The sequence below is a fragment of the Narcine bancroftii genome, chromosome 12 (assembly GCF_036971445.1).
Source record: "Narcine bancroftii isolate sNarBan1 chromosome 12, sNarBan1.hap1, whole genome shotgun sequence".
Lineage (NCBI taxonomy): Eukaryota > Metazoa > Chordata > Chondrichthyes > Torpediniformes > Narcinidae > Narcine > Narcine bancroftii.
In genome coordinates this window covers 85,784,912-85,803,504 of record NC_091480.1, presented here as the reverse complement: position 1 = coordinate 85,803,504, position 18,593 = coordinate 85,784,912, and the positions used below count along the sequence as shown (strand labels likewise).

At 38.6% G+C, this 18,593-nt stretch overlaps 1 protein-coding gene across 1 annotated transcript in view; it reads right to left on the bottom strand.

Moving 5' to 3' along the window:
- haus7 (HAUS augmin-like complex, subunit 7) overlaps window positions 1-18,593 on the bottom strand; it is a 35,606-nt gene that overhangs the window by 9,786 nt on the left and 7,227 nt on the right. The window contains exons 2-8 of the mRNA XM_069904566.1: window positions 15,995-16,110; window positions 13,092-13,174; window positions 10,747-10,808; window positions 8,829-8,938; window positions 7,938-8,087; window positions 2,934-3,036; window positions 582-788 (exon numbers count right to left, since the gene is read on the bottom strand). Coding sequence (XP_069760667.1) covers window positions 582-788; window positions 2,934-3,036; window positions 7,938-8,087; window positions 8,829-8,938; window positions 10,747-10,808; window positions 13,092-13,174; window positions 15,995-16,110 — 831 coding nt within the window. The remainder of the gene's footprint in view (window positions 1-581; window positions 789-2,933; window positions 3,037-7,937; window positions 8,088-8,828; window positions 8,939-10,746; window positions 10,809-13,091; window positions 13,175-15,994; window positions 16,111-18,593) is intronic.

The following is an 18,593-nucleotide window of genomic DNA, read 5'->3' as shown; positions in this document are numbered from 1 at the left end:
CAAGATATATTCATTGAGGTTAAAGCAATACCGAGGACCCCTTACCAGCCAGAGTGATAATTTTCCCAGACTAGGTCAAAACACTTCATCAACAATAGACCAATCATATGTTTATACTTGTGTCTGATTCTATTTGTTGGAAACTCATTATTTGCATGTTTAAGCAATTCAGTAATTCTTTACAACATCCAAACCAATGCATCGGCAGAATCAAACTTCAAATCTACCTTTTACATTGTGATGAATTTGGAGCCTTTTCTAATGCAAAACAACAATATTTTCCTCAATTTCAGTCATGTTTCTTCTGGAACAGGAGTTAAGGACCATTACATAGGATCAGACTGGATTTTAAATGTCATTGCTGTCAAAAACACTCCATTGTTGCAAAGAAAATTTCTGAAAACATCATAAAATTACCCAAATGTTCTTTCTTATATTGTCAGGATCAGAGATCATATTCCAGTTGATGGACAGGGCTGTCATACCACTATGCAATCAAGCATCAGATCAATCAACCTGACGATAAAGATATAACAAGCTCAGAACTGAAAACAAATCACATACCAAAGTGAGAAACTTACATTGGTACAAGCTGTTAGCAACTTATATACAGTTTTACAAAGTGGTCCATAGTTGCAAAGTTGAGGTGGTACTTTATTACAGTTTGCGCTAAATTCATGTTCGAATGCCAGGGAGAACACAGTCATCAACTGATGAAAGTCTGAAAGTGTAAGCTTCAAGGTTTGGATGACAGTATCCATACTTTCCGTGGATCCCTCATAGGCAACCTAGGCAAAAAAAAATTAATATTTTAAACTTAAGTATTATTTAATTTGGGTGGTGCAGTTAGCATAGCTGTTAGTGCAACGCTGATAGGACGACAGATTTAGAGCTGTCTGTAAGGAGTTTGGATGTTCTCCCCATATCTGTGTGGTTTTCCTCCGGGTGCTGTGGTTTCCTCCCACCCTTCAAAACATACCAGGGTGTAGGTCAAGTAGGTGGCATGGGCATAAGGGCCAAAAGGGCCTGTTACCATGCTATATATTTAAATTTAATGGTCATAGAGAGAGAATAAAAACTAAGATATTAGGTGTGGAAGATGGGTTGGTATCTTTCACTGAATGGTCAAAGACTGCTTCAGTTTGGCTATTCAAATCCCATCAAAAAATTACATTAGAAAGTCTCAGCCAATAAAAAGCTGATATTAATTGAGATACAAGATACTGCAGTTGCCATAATCTGGAAAAAAAAACAAATTGTTGAAGAAACTCAATGGATCACACAATACTTGCAGTGGGTAAAAGATGGCCAACGTTTCAGGTCAAGCCCCTGCATAAGGATAGTGGTAGCCAGTGTAAATAGGTGATGGGAGGGGTGAAAGTGGAGCTGGAAATAGGTAGAACCAATATTGAGAGGAGTGTGTGGGTGATGAACAGATGGAGCCAGATGGTGGAGGGGAAGGAAATTAGGTAACAGGGATGGGAACAAAGGGAAGTTTTGGAAACAAAGGAGGTGCACAAGATGACTTGGGTGGATCAGGAGTAAGAAGAACCACAGGGTGCAGGTCATCTGAAATTAGAGTATTAAGTGTTCATACAATTGGGCTGTAGACTAGATGTGCTGTAGTGCTGTAGGAAGATAGTTTTGCAGCAGGCAGTAACATCAAAGAATGATGTAAAGGACGCAGAGACAAGTAAGGTGAAATGCAAGGACCAAGGAATGTCTGAAGGACAAGCAGATTGAAAAAGGGGGATATTTGCGATGTCCTCGAGTGGAAAACCTCATGTCTAGAAAAGATGCCACAGAGATGGAAAAACTGAGAGAAAGGAAAAACATCCATGCATGGCAGAAGGTGTTATCTGAGCATGTGTGGAGGTTAGTAGGTTTTATGGCAAATGGCAAATGTCAGTGGATAGTTCATCTTCTGAGATGGAGATAGAGAAAGGGGAAAGAGGTGTAAGAAATAGACCAAGTGAATTTGAGGGTGAGTGCAAGTTAGTAACAACGTTGAGAAAGCTGACAAGTTCCGCTCTTATACAGTCGTTAAGAGTAGCAGAGTTAGGGATGATGTCATTAATTGATTTGACAGACACAGAACAGTTGGTTAATGAGAGAAATGGTCAATGTTTTCATGGATAACCTGGAAGCTTTTAGGGGAAAAAGTGAATAATCAATATTCAGCATTTAACTGTGTATATCTGAGTTGGATCCCAGTTACCAATGTTGGTGGCCACATTTGGAAGACGATATAATATGAAACTCATGCAAATATTTTCACACATCTATCCATCCATCTACATATGCTATTTTCTTCTTTCTAATTTGCAAAGGCACATTCAACCTCTCAAAAAGTATATTTTGCTATCACATGAATTGAGCGCTCAGGTGTTTTCTTTCTTTATATTCACCCCAGCTGAGAACATTTCCCTCTCCTCATTCACCTAATACACTGTTTAATTCTGCTTCCAGAATGAGCACACTGTCAAGCAACCATGCATATTCACTTGTGTACAGTAGAATAATGGTTAAATTACTGGAGTGGTATATAGAGGTTTTTACAACTGACTCACAGAAGCAAATTGATCCTCCAATATGCTAGGTAGAGAAATTAAATTCATGTAATTAAATAAAATCTAATTTAAAAAAAATAATGGTCATGAAACTACTGTACTGATGTGAAAACATCTAAAATTCACTCATATTCTTCAGGGGAACAAATTTGCTATCCATTTTTGAAATATGAACAGAAGCCACTGTTCTATGGGGAATTAGCAATGCCCAATTAAAAAAAAACCCAACAAATCCCACAAAAATCAATGTAAAAGATTCAAATCAACTGTTTTTGAGCAACAATACCTTTTTTGTTTAAGAAAGAAGTGACAAAAGTTATTTAGCATAGATCAATTTGTAATAAAATGCACCAAAGAACTTACTGTGTTCTTCATCTCTTCAAGTTGCCTATTTACCTCTTTTAATTCCTCAGAGAGCTTTGTCAACAATTTCTCCATAGATTCAAAAGAAGGTGGAGAGGATTTCCTAGAAATCATTTTTTAAGATAAGCAGGTAAATAATTCAAGACACTCTGACGTTTTCAATCAGATAATTTAACATATCTTACGCCCTTTGAGAAGAGACCCAGCATGTATGCTGGCCTTTATCAATCATTACATGGAATATAGGAGTTGGGAGGTGATGTTGAGATTGTATAAGACGTTGGTGCGGCCTAATTTGGAGTTCTGTGTGCAGTTCTGGTCGCCTAATTATAGGAAGGATATAAACAGAGTGGAGAGAGTGCAGAGAAGGTTTACCAGAATGTTGCCTGGGTTTAAGCATCTGGAGTATGGGGAGAGATTGGACAGATTGGGTCTTTATTCTTTGGAGCGTAGAAGGTTGAGAGGGGATTTGATAGAAGTATTTAAGATTATGAAAGGGATAGACAGAATGGATGTGGATAGACTATTTCCGTTAAGAGGAGGAAAGATTAAAACAAGAGGACATGAGTTAAGAATTAAGGGGCAGAGGTTTAGAGGTAACATGAGGGGGAACTTCTTTACTCAGAGAGTGGTAGCTGTGTGGAATCATCTTCCGGGAGAAATAGTGGCGGCGGAGTCAATTGTATTATTTAAGAAAAGGTTGGACAGGTATATGGATGAGAAGAAGATGGAGGGTTATGGGCATTGTGCAGGGAGGTGGGACTAGAAAGGGGTGTTTGGTTCGGTGCGGACTAGAAGGGCCTAATGGCCTGTTTCCGTGCTGTAATTGTTATGTTATGTTATGTTATGTAATTATCTTGAGGATAATGAAGAAATAGTATGTAGCCACGAAGCATGAACTTTATTTCAATGGGAAAGCTAGTCACTGAATTATAAGATAATTGGCAGGCTGGAGTGAAACTCCATTGCATCACCAAGGGAGACCTACAGCTGGAGCTGCCACCTTTTGGATAAAACAAACAAAAGATGCAGCAGCTCCCTCAAGTGGGTGTAAAATGTCAAAACAAATATAATACTGGACCACAATTTTTTTCCCCTAAAATGTTTGCTTCCTGAAAAAAAAATGGGATTATGATAGACAACTTCAGCCTGAACACAAAGACCATTTCAAGTTTACTCTATCACGTAGGAAGTTAGAGAAACATTAAACTTTTATTGAATTTAGCATGTTTAATCACATAACGATGATGACATACTGTGTTAGTTCAACTGACCTAAAAATGTTTTGCCGCTAATTTCAGTTTGTACTCAGCATCTGATGCCTCTCATGTCAGTGTCCAACAATAGGCAGATTCCAGTTGCCCTATACTGTTTTTCCATGGTCGTAATGTCCTGTTGAAAACTTTCGTCACTGACTGCACCAAGATCAGCAGGCAAGTCCAATAGTGAAAATTACATTTTCAATGGCAAAAATTGTTTTGTGGGCAATACACTAAGAGACTTAAAATATTATACGTAATCACAAAATAGGTGATTATCTAAAAAACAGTACATGATAGAAACATTTTAAGGTGATTTTTCGTGATCAGCAGCTCAAACTTTATAAAATAAACCCAAAAGTGTTCAAGAAGCAAAATCATCATATTGTCCAGTGAGTTCCTACAATGTCCTTCCTTCAATACCACTTAAACTGTTAATTTGGTCTCTCTTGTTTCTTTTTTAAATGGCATCCTGTGGCTTATATTATCTTTGAAAATAATTGACCATGAAGCATTTTGGGAGATCAAAGGGCACAAAAGGTGTTTGTCTTACTTTGCAAATCACAAATTCCACACTAATTTGAGATTGACCAACAAGTTCTGACTTTTTATCTGATTAAAAAGACCCAGAATGTAACATTACGAAATCATTCAAAAGCAGATGAGGTGATTTCATTTAAACATGTTAAGTAAGATCATCATGTTCTATCAATACAAAATTAAGCATTTTAAACTTACTTATATATGGTTGTAGGATGTGTATCTCTTGTGTACAGAGTTTAATTAGAGAAATGGTATATTTGAGTGAGTTACCAGAAAATGTCAACAAAACCTTAAAAAGCATCTTCCAACAAATAAGGCATTTAAAGTATTTCACACACTATATACAAGTTAATGTCTATCAATGGTAATCGATGATTACTGGCATGTCAACTGTAAAATCAGAGTTGGGATTTGAGAAAGATTTTGAAGAAGAGAAATCACCAAAGTAAAACACAAAAGTCTGCACACGCCATGGTTGAAGGAAACTCAGCAGGCCAGTGTGCTTGATATAGGAAAGATAAAGATACATCACCAACATTTCAGGCTTCAGCCCTTCAAGGTTTGGAAAAATGCTGGAAGACGCCCGAACAAAATGGTAAAGGGGGTGGGAGAAGGGCAGGAGCACGGTCCCCAAAACAGGAGGTAATAGGTGGACAAGAGAGGGAGGACAGACCAGCAAGCAAAGAGAGGAGGACGTTAGTTTAGAAAGAGCATTACAGAGCCCAGGGCTGAGATAATTGAATCCCCTCCCTGGATGGAGATTACCAAAGCCAGAGCAGGAGTTTGAGAAGTTACAGCCAAACCTGAACAAACTGAGTTTCAGCTGAAGAAATAGGATGCAAGTTGCTAATCATAAGTTGTGAAGAATAATGATGAGGAAAAGGATGTCCAAAGGCAAAACAGAAACCTGAAACAGAGCCGTGTAGGCTTCAAATGGAACAGATTGAGAAGAAATGATGCTTCACTTTGCCACAAAGGATAATTAAATGTAAAATTATTTCAAGCTTCATCTGGTTAAAAACAAAATTTAAAGCTACATTCTACACCTACAAAGTTAAATAAATAGATAGAATTAAACCAATTCAAAATAAACTTTTGTCCTCATATATATATTATATATATATATATATATATATACACACATATATATCTTTTCTTTGGCTTGGCTTCACGGACGAAGATTTATGGAGGGGGTAAAAAGTCCACGTCAGCTGCAGGCTCGTTTGTGGCTGACAAGTCCGATGCGGGACAGGCAGACACGATTGCAGCGGTTGCAGGGGAAAATTGGTGGGTTGGGTTTTTCCTCCTTTGCCTTTTGTCAGTGAGGTGGTCTTCTTCAAAGGAGGTTGCTGCCCGCCAAACTGTGAGGCACCAAGATGCACGGTTTCTAAATTTGATTTGAATCTTGAAAATTTCATGAAAAAGTTTAAATTTTCAATTTCTAGTTAGTGAAAAATTTATATACTGTACATATATATATATATATATACACATACATATATATGTATATATATATATTATATTATATATATTATATACATTATATTATATATATATAATATATACACACATTATATTAATATATATATATAAAGACTAAATTTGATTTGAATCTTGAAAATTTCATGAAAAAGTTTAAATTTTCAATTTCTAGTTAGTGAAAAATTTATATACTGTACATATATATATATATATATACATACATATATATGTATATATATATATTATATGTATATATATATATATATTATATATATTATATACATTATATTATATATATCTTTCTTCTTTGGCTTGGCTTCGCGGACGAAGATTTATGGAGGGGGTAAAAAGTCCACGTCAGCTGCAGGCTCGTTTGTGGCTGACAAGTCCGATGCGGGACAGGCAGACACGATTGCAGCGGTTGCAGGGGAAAATTGGTGGGTTGGGGTTGGGTGTTGGGTTTTTCCTCCTCTGCCTTTTGTCAGTGAGGTAGGCTCTGCGGTCTTCTTCAAAGGAGGTTGCTGCCCGCCAAACTGTGAGGCGCCAAGATGCACGGTTTGAGGCGATATCAGCCCACTGGCGGTGGTCAATGTGGCAGGCACCAAGAGATTTCTTTAGGCAGTCCTTGTACCTTTTCTTTGGTGCACCTCTGTCACGGTGGCCAGTGGAGAGCTCGCCATATAACACGATCTTGGGAAGGCGATGGTCCTCCATTCTGGAGACGTGACCCATCCAGCGCAGCTGGATCTTCAGCAGCGTGGACTCGATGCTGTCGACCTCTGCCATCTCGAGTACTTCGACGTTAGGGATGTAAGCGCTCCAATGGATGTTGAGGATGGAGCGGAGACAACGCTGGTGGAAGCGTTCTAGGAGCCGTAGGTGGTGCCGGTAGAGGACCCATGATTCGGAGCCGAACAGGAGTGTGGGTATGACAACGGCTCTGTATACGCTTATCTTTGTGAGGTTTTTCAGTTGGTTGTTTTTCCAGACTCTTTTGTGTAGTCTTCCAAAGGCGCTATTTGCCTTGGCGAGTCTGTTGTCTATCTCATTGTCGATCCTTGCATCTGATGAAATGGTGCAGCCGAGATAGGTAAACTGGTTGACCGTTTTGAGTTTTGTGTGCCCGATGGAGATGTGGGGGGGCTGGTAATCATGGTGGGGAGCTGGCTGATGGAGGACCTCAGTTTTCTTCAGGCTGACTTCCAGGCCAAACATTTTGGCAGTTTCATATATATATAATATATATACACACATTATATTAATATATATATATATATATATATATATATATATATATATATATAAAGACTAAATTTGATTTGAATCTTGAAAATTTCATGAAAAAGTTTAAATTTTCAATTTCTAGTTAGTGAAAAATTTATATACTGTAACATTATAGACTTAACCTCATCAAAACTCAGATGTTACTGAACTGATCATTTTTCAGACTATTTGATGTGATCCCCACTGACAGACCAACATAATTTTAATTAACACTTTTTAAGCGTCACAGAGTGATCTTGCTTAGTGAACCAGATGTTTTACAATGCATGCGAGAACAGGGCTCGAGAAAGCATCATGTGGTCCTGGGAACAGGGTCCCTGAGAGCCAGTTGCAAGCACTGGGATCATTTATATAATAGGATTTCATTTTTTAGCCCATAATCTATTAAAAGGCAATTCAAATTGTCAAAGAAAAATTCTAATGAAAGATCTCTTACAATTTTCCTCGTGATTCAAAGTTGGCTTCAGCTTTCTTAAGGAGTCGATGCGCATCAAGAGAGAGAGTACAATTCAAACTAGCTGGCCAGCGAAGATGGGGATCACTGAGAACATCAGTTAGCAGCTGGTCATTTTTTTTTTTAACACACCTAAATAAACAGAAATCAAAGTTGATTACAATATTTCAACTTTCAAGTAAAGATCTCAGTGAATTTTCTCAACATTCCTTTGACTTGTGCTCTTGTATAAATGAATGAATGTTAACTACCATTAAAGTGCAAGAGTCATGTTATCAACTAGCTAATTTTATTTATTTAATATATTTCTCACAGAATATTTTTTTTAAAACAAATTGTTCCCACCCGTGCTTCTTCCCATACTTTATACTAAAAGAATGACATATGTGAGGGTAGTTGTAGCAGTAAGTGCCACAATCTCTTTTAGATTTTATTTAAAATCTCAGCTACATTTTTATTTCATATTTCCACTGCTATGCTTTATTTAACCCTAAAGGGATAATAGCCAAAGAAATACTGAAATCACCATTACAAGTCGTAATTTGTTTTATAAACTATGCTTTATTCCTTCTGAAATTTATATAAAGCAGCCCTAGGGATTATATTTGATATTATTATCATTATATTGGAAATTTTCCTGTGACCCAGCAGTGTTAATATCAGCTGCAGTCTCAAGATATGTTGGGTTTAAGGACAAGTAAATTGGAAAAGGATGTCGATGTAATTCAAGCCCCAATTTTATTCTTTAATTGTTAAATAGGAGCATGTTGGGAAAGCAGTGGTTCGAGCCCTGCACTTTGTCTGAAGTCCAAGCTAAGGCATAAATTTTGAAGACAGCGATCTGAATTCATCGCACAACGTTGCTCTGCTTACTTTGTGCGTTCTATGTCTGTCGATGATGCTGCAGTAATGTGCTTAAATTGTTGGAGGCCACCCAACATCTGATCCATCATCACCAATTGTCTTAAAGCACTTGCCTCACCCTAATAAAGAAAACAAAATATTCCATGGGTTTCAATCTACAGCAACCAACTTTAGAGGCAACTTCTCAAAATTGACTTGGATTCTGAGAAGTATGGGCACATCCAACTGTAAAATTAATTCCCATAATCAACAACCCAAAATAAGTGAGATGATTGGTTACCTGAGTAACTTAGTTCATATATTACCAATACTCTTTGGCTTGGCTTCGCGGACGAAGATTTATGGAGGGGGTAAAAGTCCACGTCAGCTGCAGGCTCGTTAGTGGCTGACAAGTCCGATGCGGGACAGGCAGACACGGTTGCAGCGGCTGCAGGGGAAAATTGGTGGGTTGGGTTTTTCCTCCTTTGCCTTTTGTCAGACTAATATAAGCATATTTTGTCAATGGTACAGTACAAGATAGCAATAACTGGAGCTATGGTTAGAAGACATGGTTTTACATTGCCTGGCAAATGCTGGCCATGTCATCTTTTAAGCAGGCCATGTATTAGGCAGGGCAGCAGCCGATGTCACTAATATACAGAATTAAAGCACAAGATCTTCTGACAGAATTTAAACATTCTATCAAGTCAAGCGAGCAATTTATAAATTAGAAAGATGCTATGGGCATGACAACAGTTGTGGAGAAGGTCAATTCTGAAAAGCATGTTTGGATTGAGATCATTTTGTAACTGGGAAAAAAAAAGAAAATTTGAAAGGTTAAAAAATAATCAGGTTACAGTTGTCACAGAAGAGGAAGTGTGAGGATTAGTATAAATGTGAGCCTGAGCAGATGAGTGACACCAGGCAGTCTGGAGTGTAATCAGCTATTTGTTCTACAGCATACCTCGGACAATGCAGAGTCAATTTTTGATGTTTCACTATTCGTGCGCAATTCAATCGGTTTTAATTAATTCTGAATTATTTATTTTTCCTCCCAATACTGACATGCATTGATCAGTTTTTCAATATCTCTCAATTAGCACAGACATTTTAAAACTTACCAGGCCTTTGACAGACAATGAGCATTCCAGGGGCACAGTATCACTGACTGCCCAGAGACACTTAGCCTTGCTGGAAACCTTGGGAATAGAAGGTCTAACTAATACTGTGCATCTAGAGAAGTATTAGGCAGGACAGCAGCCAGGATGATGTCAGGACCAAGAAAATACAGTCCATAAAGCAGACGTCATAAGACTCCCAACATACCAGAGATACATCACTGCCAAACTCTACACAAGGAGAGCAAAATAAAATTGCCCAGGGCAAGTTATATACAGTGCCCTCCATAATGTTTTGGTCAAAGACTTTTTTTTAAAAAAAAACTTTATTTACCCCTATGCTTCAGTTTTAAATTTGTAATCAAACAATTCACATGTGATTAAAATGTACGTTCTAGATTTTATTCAAGATTATTTATGAACATTTTGGTTTGACCATGTTGAAGCACTTTTTTTTTAATATATACAAAACCCTCATTTCAGGGCACTGTACCTTTTTAACTTGCATCCTATTTAAATAAGAAAGCTTGTAGATGCTGGAGATGTGAGCAAGGTACAGGGAAAGATGTGGATGAATGGGATTCCTCTAGTAGATAGACTCAATGAGCTGAAAGACCTTCCATGCTGTGAGAGAATATGAGTCCCACTTGAAAGGGCCTTGGAATATAACTGTGAAATGTAAGTTGTACACTGAAGAAATTCACAAATTAAAATTTCCAAACCAGACAAAGTGTAAATGTACATGAGAGATAACTCATAGACCAGCTATAAAAGTGTACATCAATCAACATAACTTCCCAACGTTAGAAAAAAAACAAAGGATACATTACCCTAAAGAGATCAAAGTCCTCCGCATTGCACAGTCCCAAATTATGCCCAAACCAGGTCATTTCTGTGAAATAGAGGTATGTAAATGTTCAGCATTTTATATCATAGGTAAAATAATATTTTCATGCAAACTTAAAGGATACAATATTTGGATTTATGATCAATCTAGAAAAACACTTTAAAAGTGGTAGAGGGAACCATGAGTACTTTGGGACCAAACACCAAAGCAAGTTTGAGTGCAGGCTCTGCAATGGTGAATCGGCCATAGTGTATGAGAGTTTTCAGTCCACAGACCCACTGAGTTCCTCCAGCACTCGGTGTTGCTATTAAATGACAAGGTAGGTTAGTGAAGCTAAAGTGGTCTATTCCTGATATTACAACCACACTGCGTTGTGCCCCTCTAGATTTTACACTGCATTTGCGGGGTGCGTGCATTTTTCAGAGAATTTTTTTTAATCCAAAGATTGCCTTGCTAAAAGCCATTCTGTAAAAATGAGTTGCAAGGATTTTGATATCATAGATGCATCATTCGTTCAAACATTTCAATTAAGTAGTTTAAAATATTATCCTATATGCCATAGAAAGCACTTTCAATGCAAATACTAAAATGATAGATCAGATATTCTGAAGTAAATCGTGAAAGACATTTTATATTTAATGTGAAATTTTTTAAAACACCCTGTTCGGATGAAAGTTGACCAATGTTTGCTCTACGCAACCTCTCTTCAGATCTGAAATACATGCCATATGAAATTTATTTTTTAAAAATCTAGACATTTCGGCCAACGAGTCCGTGCTTCCCAACTTACACCCCATTAACCAATACCCCCGGTATGTTTTTGAATGGTGGGGGGAAACTGGAGCCCCTGGAGAAAACCCCTGCAGACACGGGGAGAACATGCAAACTCCTTACAGAGCATGGGATTCGAACCCCGGTCCAGTCCCAATCGCTGGCACTGTAAAGGCGTGGCACTAACTGCTATGTCCTTAAAAAGAGAAAATAAAGTAACTTTGATTCAGTATGGTCAATCAGCTAACATGAGATTGATATTCCATCCAGACCAAAGATGTTATTTAAATTTAGTACACGAAATCTTAAAGCATTATCAGCTGGTCTGTCTTCACTTGCATACAGTGAAGAAATTCAGAAAACAATGCTTGCAGGGTCTTACTTGCTAATGTGTTTATCCAATTGTGAGGGCAACAATGAAAAAAAGTTAATCAGATTTGTACTGAGCGGTGATTTCTTTAAAAAATTGTTTTGCTGCTGGAGATATAAACAAGTCACACAATGGAAAAATTTAACCCAAAATGTAAGAATCATTCCTTTAGTACAATCTAAGCTGATTGTGGAAGAGAACCCAGCCGAAGACCATATAAACCATTTACAGAGCAAATGACAATGTTGCATTTTACCATGTCATTAATACCTACGGCTCCTAGAACGCTTCCACCAGCATTGTCTCCGCTCCATCCTCAACATTCATTGGAGCGACTTCATCCCTAACATCAAAGTACTCGAGATGGCAGAGGCCGACAGCATCGAATCCACGCTGTTGAAGATCCAACTGCGCTGGGTAGGTCACATCTCCAGAATGGAGGACCATCGCCTTCCCAAGATCGTGTTATATGGCGAGCTCTCCACTGGCCATCGTGTCAGAGGTGCACCAAAGAAGAGGTACAAGGACTGCCTAAAGAAAGCTCTTGGTGCCTGCCACATTGACCACCGCCAGTGGGCTGATATCGCCTCAAACAGTGCATCTTGGCGCCTCACAGTTCGGCGGGCAGCAACCTCCTTTGAAGAAGACCGCAGAGCCCACCTCACTGACAAAAGACAAAGGAGGAAAAACCCAACACCCAACCCCAACCAACCAATTTTCCCTTGCAACCACTGCAACCGTGTCTGCCTGTCCTGCATCGGACTTGTCAGCCACAAACGAGCCTGCAGCTGACGTGGACATTTACCCCTCCATAAATCTTCGTCTGCGAAGCCAAGCCAAAGAAGAAAGAATACTTTACAAATAAATATTACAATTTTTAATTTGTGTTCAAGAAGTGGTGGCCAAGTAAGTATTAATAAAAAAAAAATTTAGACAAAATTCATGACATATGTGCTTTACGTTGACAATACAGGAATTTGATTATCCCACTTCAGGAAGAAAAACTACAAGGTAAACATTTTGAAAATAATTGGGTTTTTTTTAAAAAATGACAACAAACAATCTGGCCTCAAACTAATACTGTTAAAGTAAACTTATATAGTTTAGAAAATTGAAAAATATTAAAACTCAAATTCCATGTGTTCTGCTCTATAATAAGCACCAGGGACATAAAGAAAATGTCCTACGTTTTATTACAAGTTCTGTTCCATAGTCGTGAATAGACTGATGACATAGTTCTTCGAATTTTCTTTTGAGCCGTGGATCAGAGCTATAAAACAAGCAAGAATTTATTTGATTTGTTTATTGTCTTGAGACACCAGCGTGGTAATATCAGATACTTAAATTGAAGGAAATTTGCATCAACACCAAAAACAAATCAATACCTCATTAAAACTTATACACCAATAGTACAGCAAGGTTATAAAAATATTTTGTCCCTCTGGGCCTCTTGGTTACATTCTGTGAAGTTTTATGTGCAATGTGGGATTAAATTAATGCTCGCAAACACCAACAGCTTTTGCTTTACAACAGTCATAATTTTCCCACCTCAAGCTTAAACCCCATTTCGAGAAAGAAAGCAGGAAATGAGGTTAGCTTGTAAAATACTGGGATAACATCAAGAAGTTAAGAGCAAAACAGAACCAACATTTTAAAAAAGCAAAGCAGGTTTTACATGTTCACCGCTTCGTGCCTTCTCCACTTCTGGTTGAAATAGAAAAGATTCTGAAGGTACATACAAGGCAGGAACTGAGAGGCTGCCCCCTTCACAGCAAAATTTACAAACAAGGGGACATAGTTTTAGAATAAGATTTGCCCATTTACGATGCACTTGACTGGGAATTTCTTCTCTCAGAAGATCGCAGATTTTTCGAGGTGACTTGGAACCCGAGCCATCAAATACATTCAAAGGTACAGAAAAACAAATACTTGGGATATAGGGGAAATCAAAGATTACAGGGGACAAGCAAAAAGGTGGAATTGAAACCAGTATCATATCAGCCATAATTTGACGGAATGGTGGGGCAAAAATCATGATGGGAAATTGCCTATTAGTATAAGAGCACAAGACTTGGGTGCAGAATTAGGCCACTCGGCCCATCAAGTCTGCTCACCATTCAAATCACAGCTGACATAATTTTCCTTTCAACCCCTTCTCCTCATAAATGTTGGCACCCTTACTAATCAAGAAACCTATCCACCTCGGCTTTAAATATACCCAATGGACTCTACAGCCATCTGTAGCAAGGAATTCCAGATTCACCACCCTCTGGCTGAATGAATTTCTACCCATCTCTGTTCTAAAGGGACATCCTTTAATTCTGACCGCTCCTACTTCTCATGATCTTAAATTTGGATTAAAGCACAAATTAAACAGTTGCTTTATTTCCATGTCTACAGATGCTATTCAACTGAACAAATTAAAAAAATGAATAAAACTATAAAACTGATTGAGCTTTAACTGTTCGTGATCAAAGGGAAATGTTTGTTATCTTCAATCAAGCAAAGTCCATATAACCACTTACAGCACAGAACAGGCCAGTTCGGCCCTACTAGTCCATGCCGTAACAAATCCCCACCCTCCTAGTCCCACTGACCAGCGCCCGGTCCATACCCCTCCAGTCCTCTCCTATCCATGTAACTATCTAGTCTTTCCTTAAATGTAACCAATGATCCCGCCTCGACCACGTCTGTCGGAAGCTCATTCCACCTTCCCACCACCCTCTGCGTAAAGAAATTTCCACTCATGTTCCCCTTATAATTTTCCCCCTTCAATCTTAAACCATGCCCTCTAGTTTGAATCTCCCCCACTCTTAATTGAAAAAGCCTATCCACGTTTACTCTGTCTGTCCCTTTTAAAATCTTAAACACCTCTATCAAGTCCCCTCTCAATCTTCTACGCTCCAGAGAAAAAAGCCCCATTCTGCACAACCTTTCTCTGTAACTCAAACCTTGAAATCCTGTCAACATTCTCGTGATCCTTCCCTGCACTCTCTCTATTTTGTTTATATCTTTCCTATAATTTGGTGAGCAAAACTGTACACAGTACTCCAAATTTGGCCTCACCAATGCCTTGTACAATTTCATCATAACCGCCCTACTCTTGAATTCAATACTCCAATTTATGAAGGCCAACATTCCAAATGCCTTCTTCACCACACCATCTACCTGAGTATCAGCCTTGAGGGTACTATTCACCATCACTCCTAAATCCCTTTGTTGCTCTGCACATCTCAATAGCCTACCATTTAATGCATATGACCTATTTAAATTTGCCTTTCCAAAATATAACACCTCACACTTATTTGTATTAAATTCCATCAGTCATTTCTCAGCCCACTCCTCCAGCCTTCCTAAATCACCTTTTAATTGACGGTAATCTTCCTCACTGTCCGCAACACCACCAATCTTTGTGTCATCCGCAAACTTGCTTATCCAATTCTCCACCCCTACTTCCAGATCGTCAATATATATAACAAACAATAGTGGACCGAGGACCGATCCCTGAGGAACTCCACTAGTCAGAATAAAATCTTTCCATGCTGCTCCAATAATGCAACCTCAGAATAAGGGCTCCTCTTATGCCACCCACCATTTCTGATTATTCATGAAATAGGCAGCAGGATGCATTCTCCTGAATTACAGGAAGACCTCACTGTGTAGCTTTCAAATTTGTGAGCCATTCTGGAGGGAGGCCATTCCAGCATCGACTAGCAAAAGATTAGCTTTAATTATATTTTTTTAAAAGCACCAGATTAGCAAATCAAATATTATTTGTTTCATCTCTTCCGCAACGCTTCCACCATCTTCCACAGTCGAGGAGAAAATGCAGTAATCGTCAGCTAAGTTTGAGATACGGACTTCAGTATTTACTATCTGGCCAGAGGACTCAGTCTACAACATTAATTACAAGAAGGGTGTAACATTAAAGTTTTCTTTTTTTGTCATTGCTGATTACAAAATGCAGTATGAAAGAAAGGAATTCTGCTGGAAACCCAAGCAAGTGGTACATTTCTAACCCTATCTCATTGCCTTCAATAAGGTATCAGCAAACATTTCATGATTCTCAAGAATGGGAACCATTAAGTACCTGATGCACAACCATTCCAAAATCTGAAGTCTGTCCTCTCCCGGTGTGCACAATAACTGAATAACTGCATCCGAATCATCCACTCTGATCCCTTCCACAAACGGGCATTTCATATCCTAAAAGAGTATCACCAAGATTAGGTTAAAGAGAAACTTTATAATTTTTCATAAACATTGTGCCATGCTAAATCTCTGAAAGTCCTTCCAAAAGACAAATAAATGACAAATTGCAAAGTAATTTCATTTAACTCCGTATGAAGTCTACGCAAGTCAGTTAAAGTGAAAAAGATCAATGAAGCTTTCTGGACAATAATTTTATTCTTCAAAACAGTTTCACTTCGCAACAAAATAAGTTTGCAATTTCAGATTGTAAAATGTTAATTTATTTATTTTGTTAAGAACCAAGGTTAATGTGGACAGTGAACTCAAACACATGCAAGATATTATTGAACTACAAATTACAATACTTTGCTTTTTAATAAGTTTCAAAACAATGCCTGTTGTAGTTCTGTATCAACCTCACTCACTTTGTAAGTAGATATGACTTTTTATGAATTGAGTCCATCTTCTACCATTAAGACATTTGATAATTAATTTCTCAAATTAATGGCTTTAATGGTTACATTTTATTCTGCAGAATGCACAAGGTTATAATGCAAAAAGCGACGATGCTGTAAATCCTTTCGGAGCCATCCAAATAAAAGCCACCACATCGAATCCAAATTCTTTATTTGGATCACTGGCAAGTGCTCAGCCAAACGAAAGAGATCGTGTCTCTTGCACCTTTCAAGACAAGGAGCTCAATATTTCAAATATTTATAGGAATGAAGTTCAATAAATGAAAGTTAATGTGAAAGGCATTGCAATGTCAGGGAGAAATGTATTTTTTAAAATATTACTGGTGCAGGCAATCCATAAATTTACTTCTTGTTTTTGATATATTTGGCATCACAAACTTATAAAATGTGTTTGTTTAAATGATAAAAAAATCTCTTCATGTATATCTAATGCAAAAGAAGAGTAGTCGTCTTAAAAGGTATTTCCCTCTAAAGCATTCAAAAGTCACCATGAGATTCCACAGCATCATAATGTAAAGTTTCCCAGGCTCTTCACTGAACAGAAACTCAACTGGACCAACTATATAAATATTGTGGTGAAAGAGTACCACAGTAACTGGGTGAATGGCTTCCTGAGACCCCTTTCCATATCCATGTGGCACATCTGATGATGAAAAACATTTTGCTGGATGAGTGTACTGTCAACAGCTCTAAGGTTTGACACTATCCAGGACAAAGCAGCCCACTTAACTGGTAGCCCATTCACCATACTCAGTATTCAATCTCTTCACCTACACAGAGAGGCTCCACTGTGCACCATCTGCAAAATGCACTACACTCACCATGGCTACTCCAAAAGCATCTCCTAAGCCCACAAACTCTGCCACTGAGAAGGCTAAAGGCAGCATGGAACAGAAACACCCATCCAAATCACTTGTTCAGGTGCCTTGCCGTTTGGCATGGGCGATCACTTCTCTCCATCCATCACAGTCTCCAAGTCATTTGCCATCCTTAATTGGGGATGTACAGTATGGGTGGTCTTTCATTGTCACAGAGTCTAAATGCAGGAACTCCCTCCCCAACCACACTGTGGGAGCATCTTCACTTGAAATACTGCATCAGTTCAAGAAAGCTACTTTCAAACACATTATTATTTGGCTAGGCAAATCCTCAAAATAAACAAAAAAGCTTCTGCCCCTTTGTGAAACAATAGTAGGCCACAGATAATAAAAACATGTTTGAACTCCACCATAGCAAAAATAATTTAGAACGTGGCAAATCCAATCAGTATTCATAGACACTGGTTTAGTTTTGCGACCTCAAATTTACCAAGGGACCAGGGAGAGGAGGAATATAAAACAGGAAAAACTGGTAATGCTGCCAGGGATGCTGTAATGGCAGTGCAGCTACTGGTGAGGACCTAGGAGAACAGAGAGCGGAGACGCAGCGCTGTTCCGATCCTAATGTGATGGCTCCGTAAAGGCATTAAATGGCTTGTTTGATGAGCCGACGGTGCATTTAAACTAAATCTTGCAACCATGGATCTATGCCCAAGATCTGTGTTTGGCACCAGCCACGAAGGGTTGCAGATTCTAAACAGTAGCAGACTGTTGCTTGGCTTGTTGAGAAGAAGTGGAGGAGATAATGGTGACCACGGCGGCAGACTTGCAAGGGGCTTGCTTATAGGCTGAGGGACCCACAAAGGCCGAGGGCAACTTGCAGTTGGGGGACACTCATCGGCTGCCGGCTGCTGCAGAGTGGCTCATGCAAAACAGGTATCGGAAATGAGATTTGAGAGGGTGTTGAGGGCAAGAAGGCTCTCAAAGGGCCTCCTGAATCTGTTGGAGGTTTGTATCTGGAGTTCGGATATCGTATTGAATAGGAGTCTGTCCGGCTGAAAAGACTGCAGGAGAACTGGAGGTGAATCTATGACGTTGAAGGGACTCTCTTTTGCTTCTTTTCCTCTCGCACAGTAAGGGGTGCCAGGCAGCACTAATGGCGACTCTTTTGTCAGCTTTACAGTGGGCAGAAGGCAATTTTGTG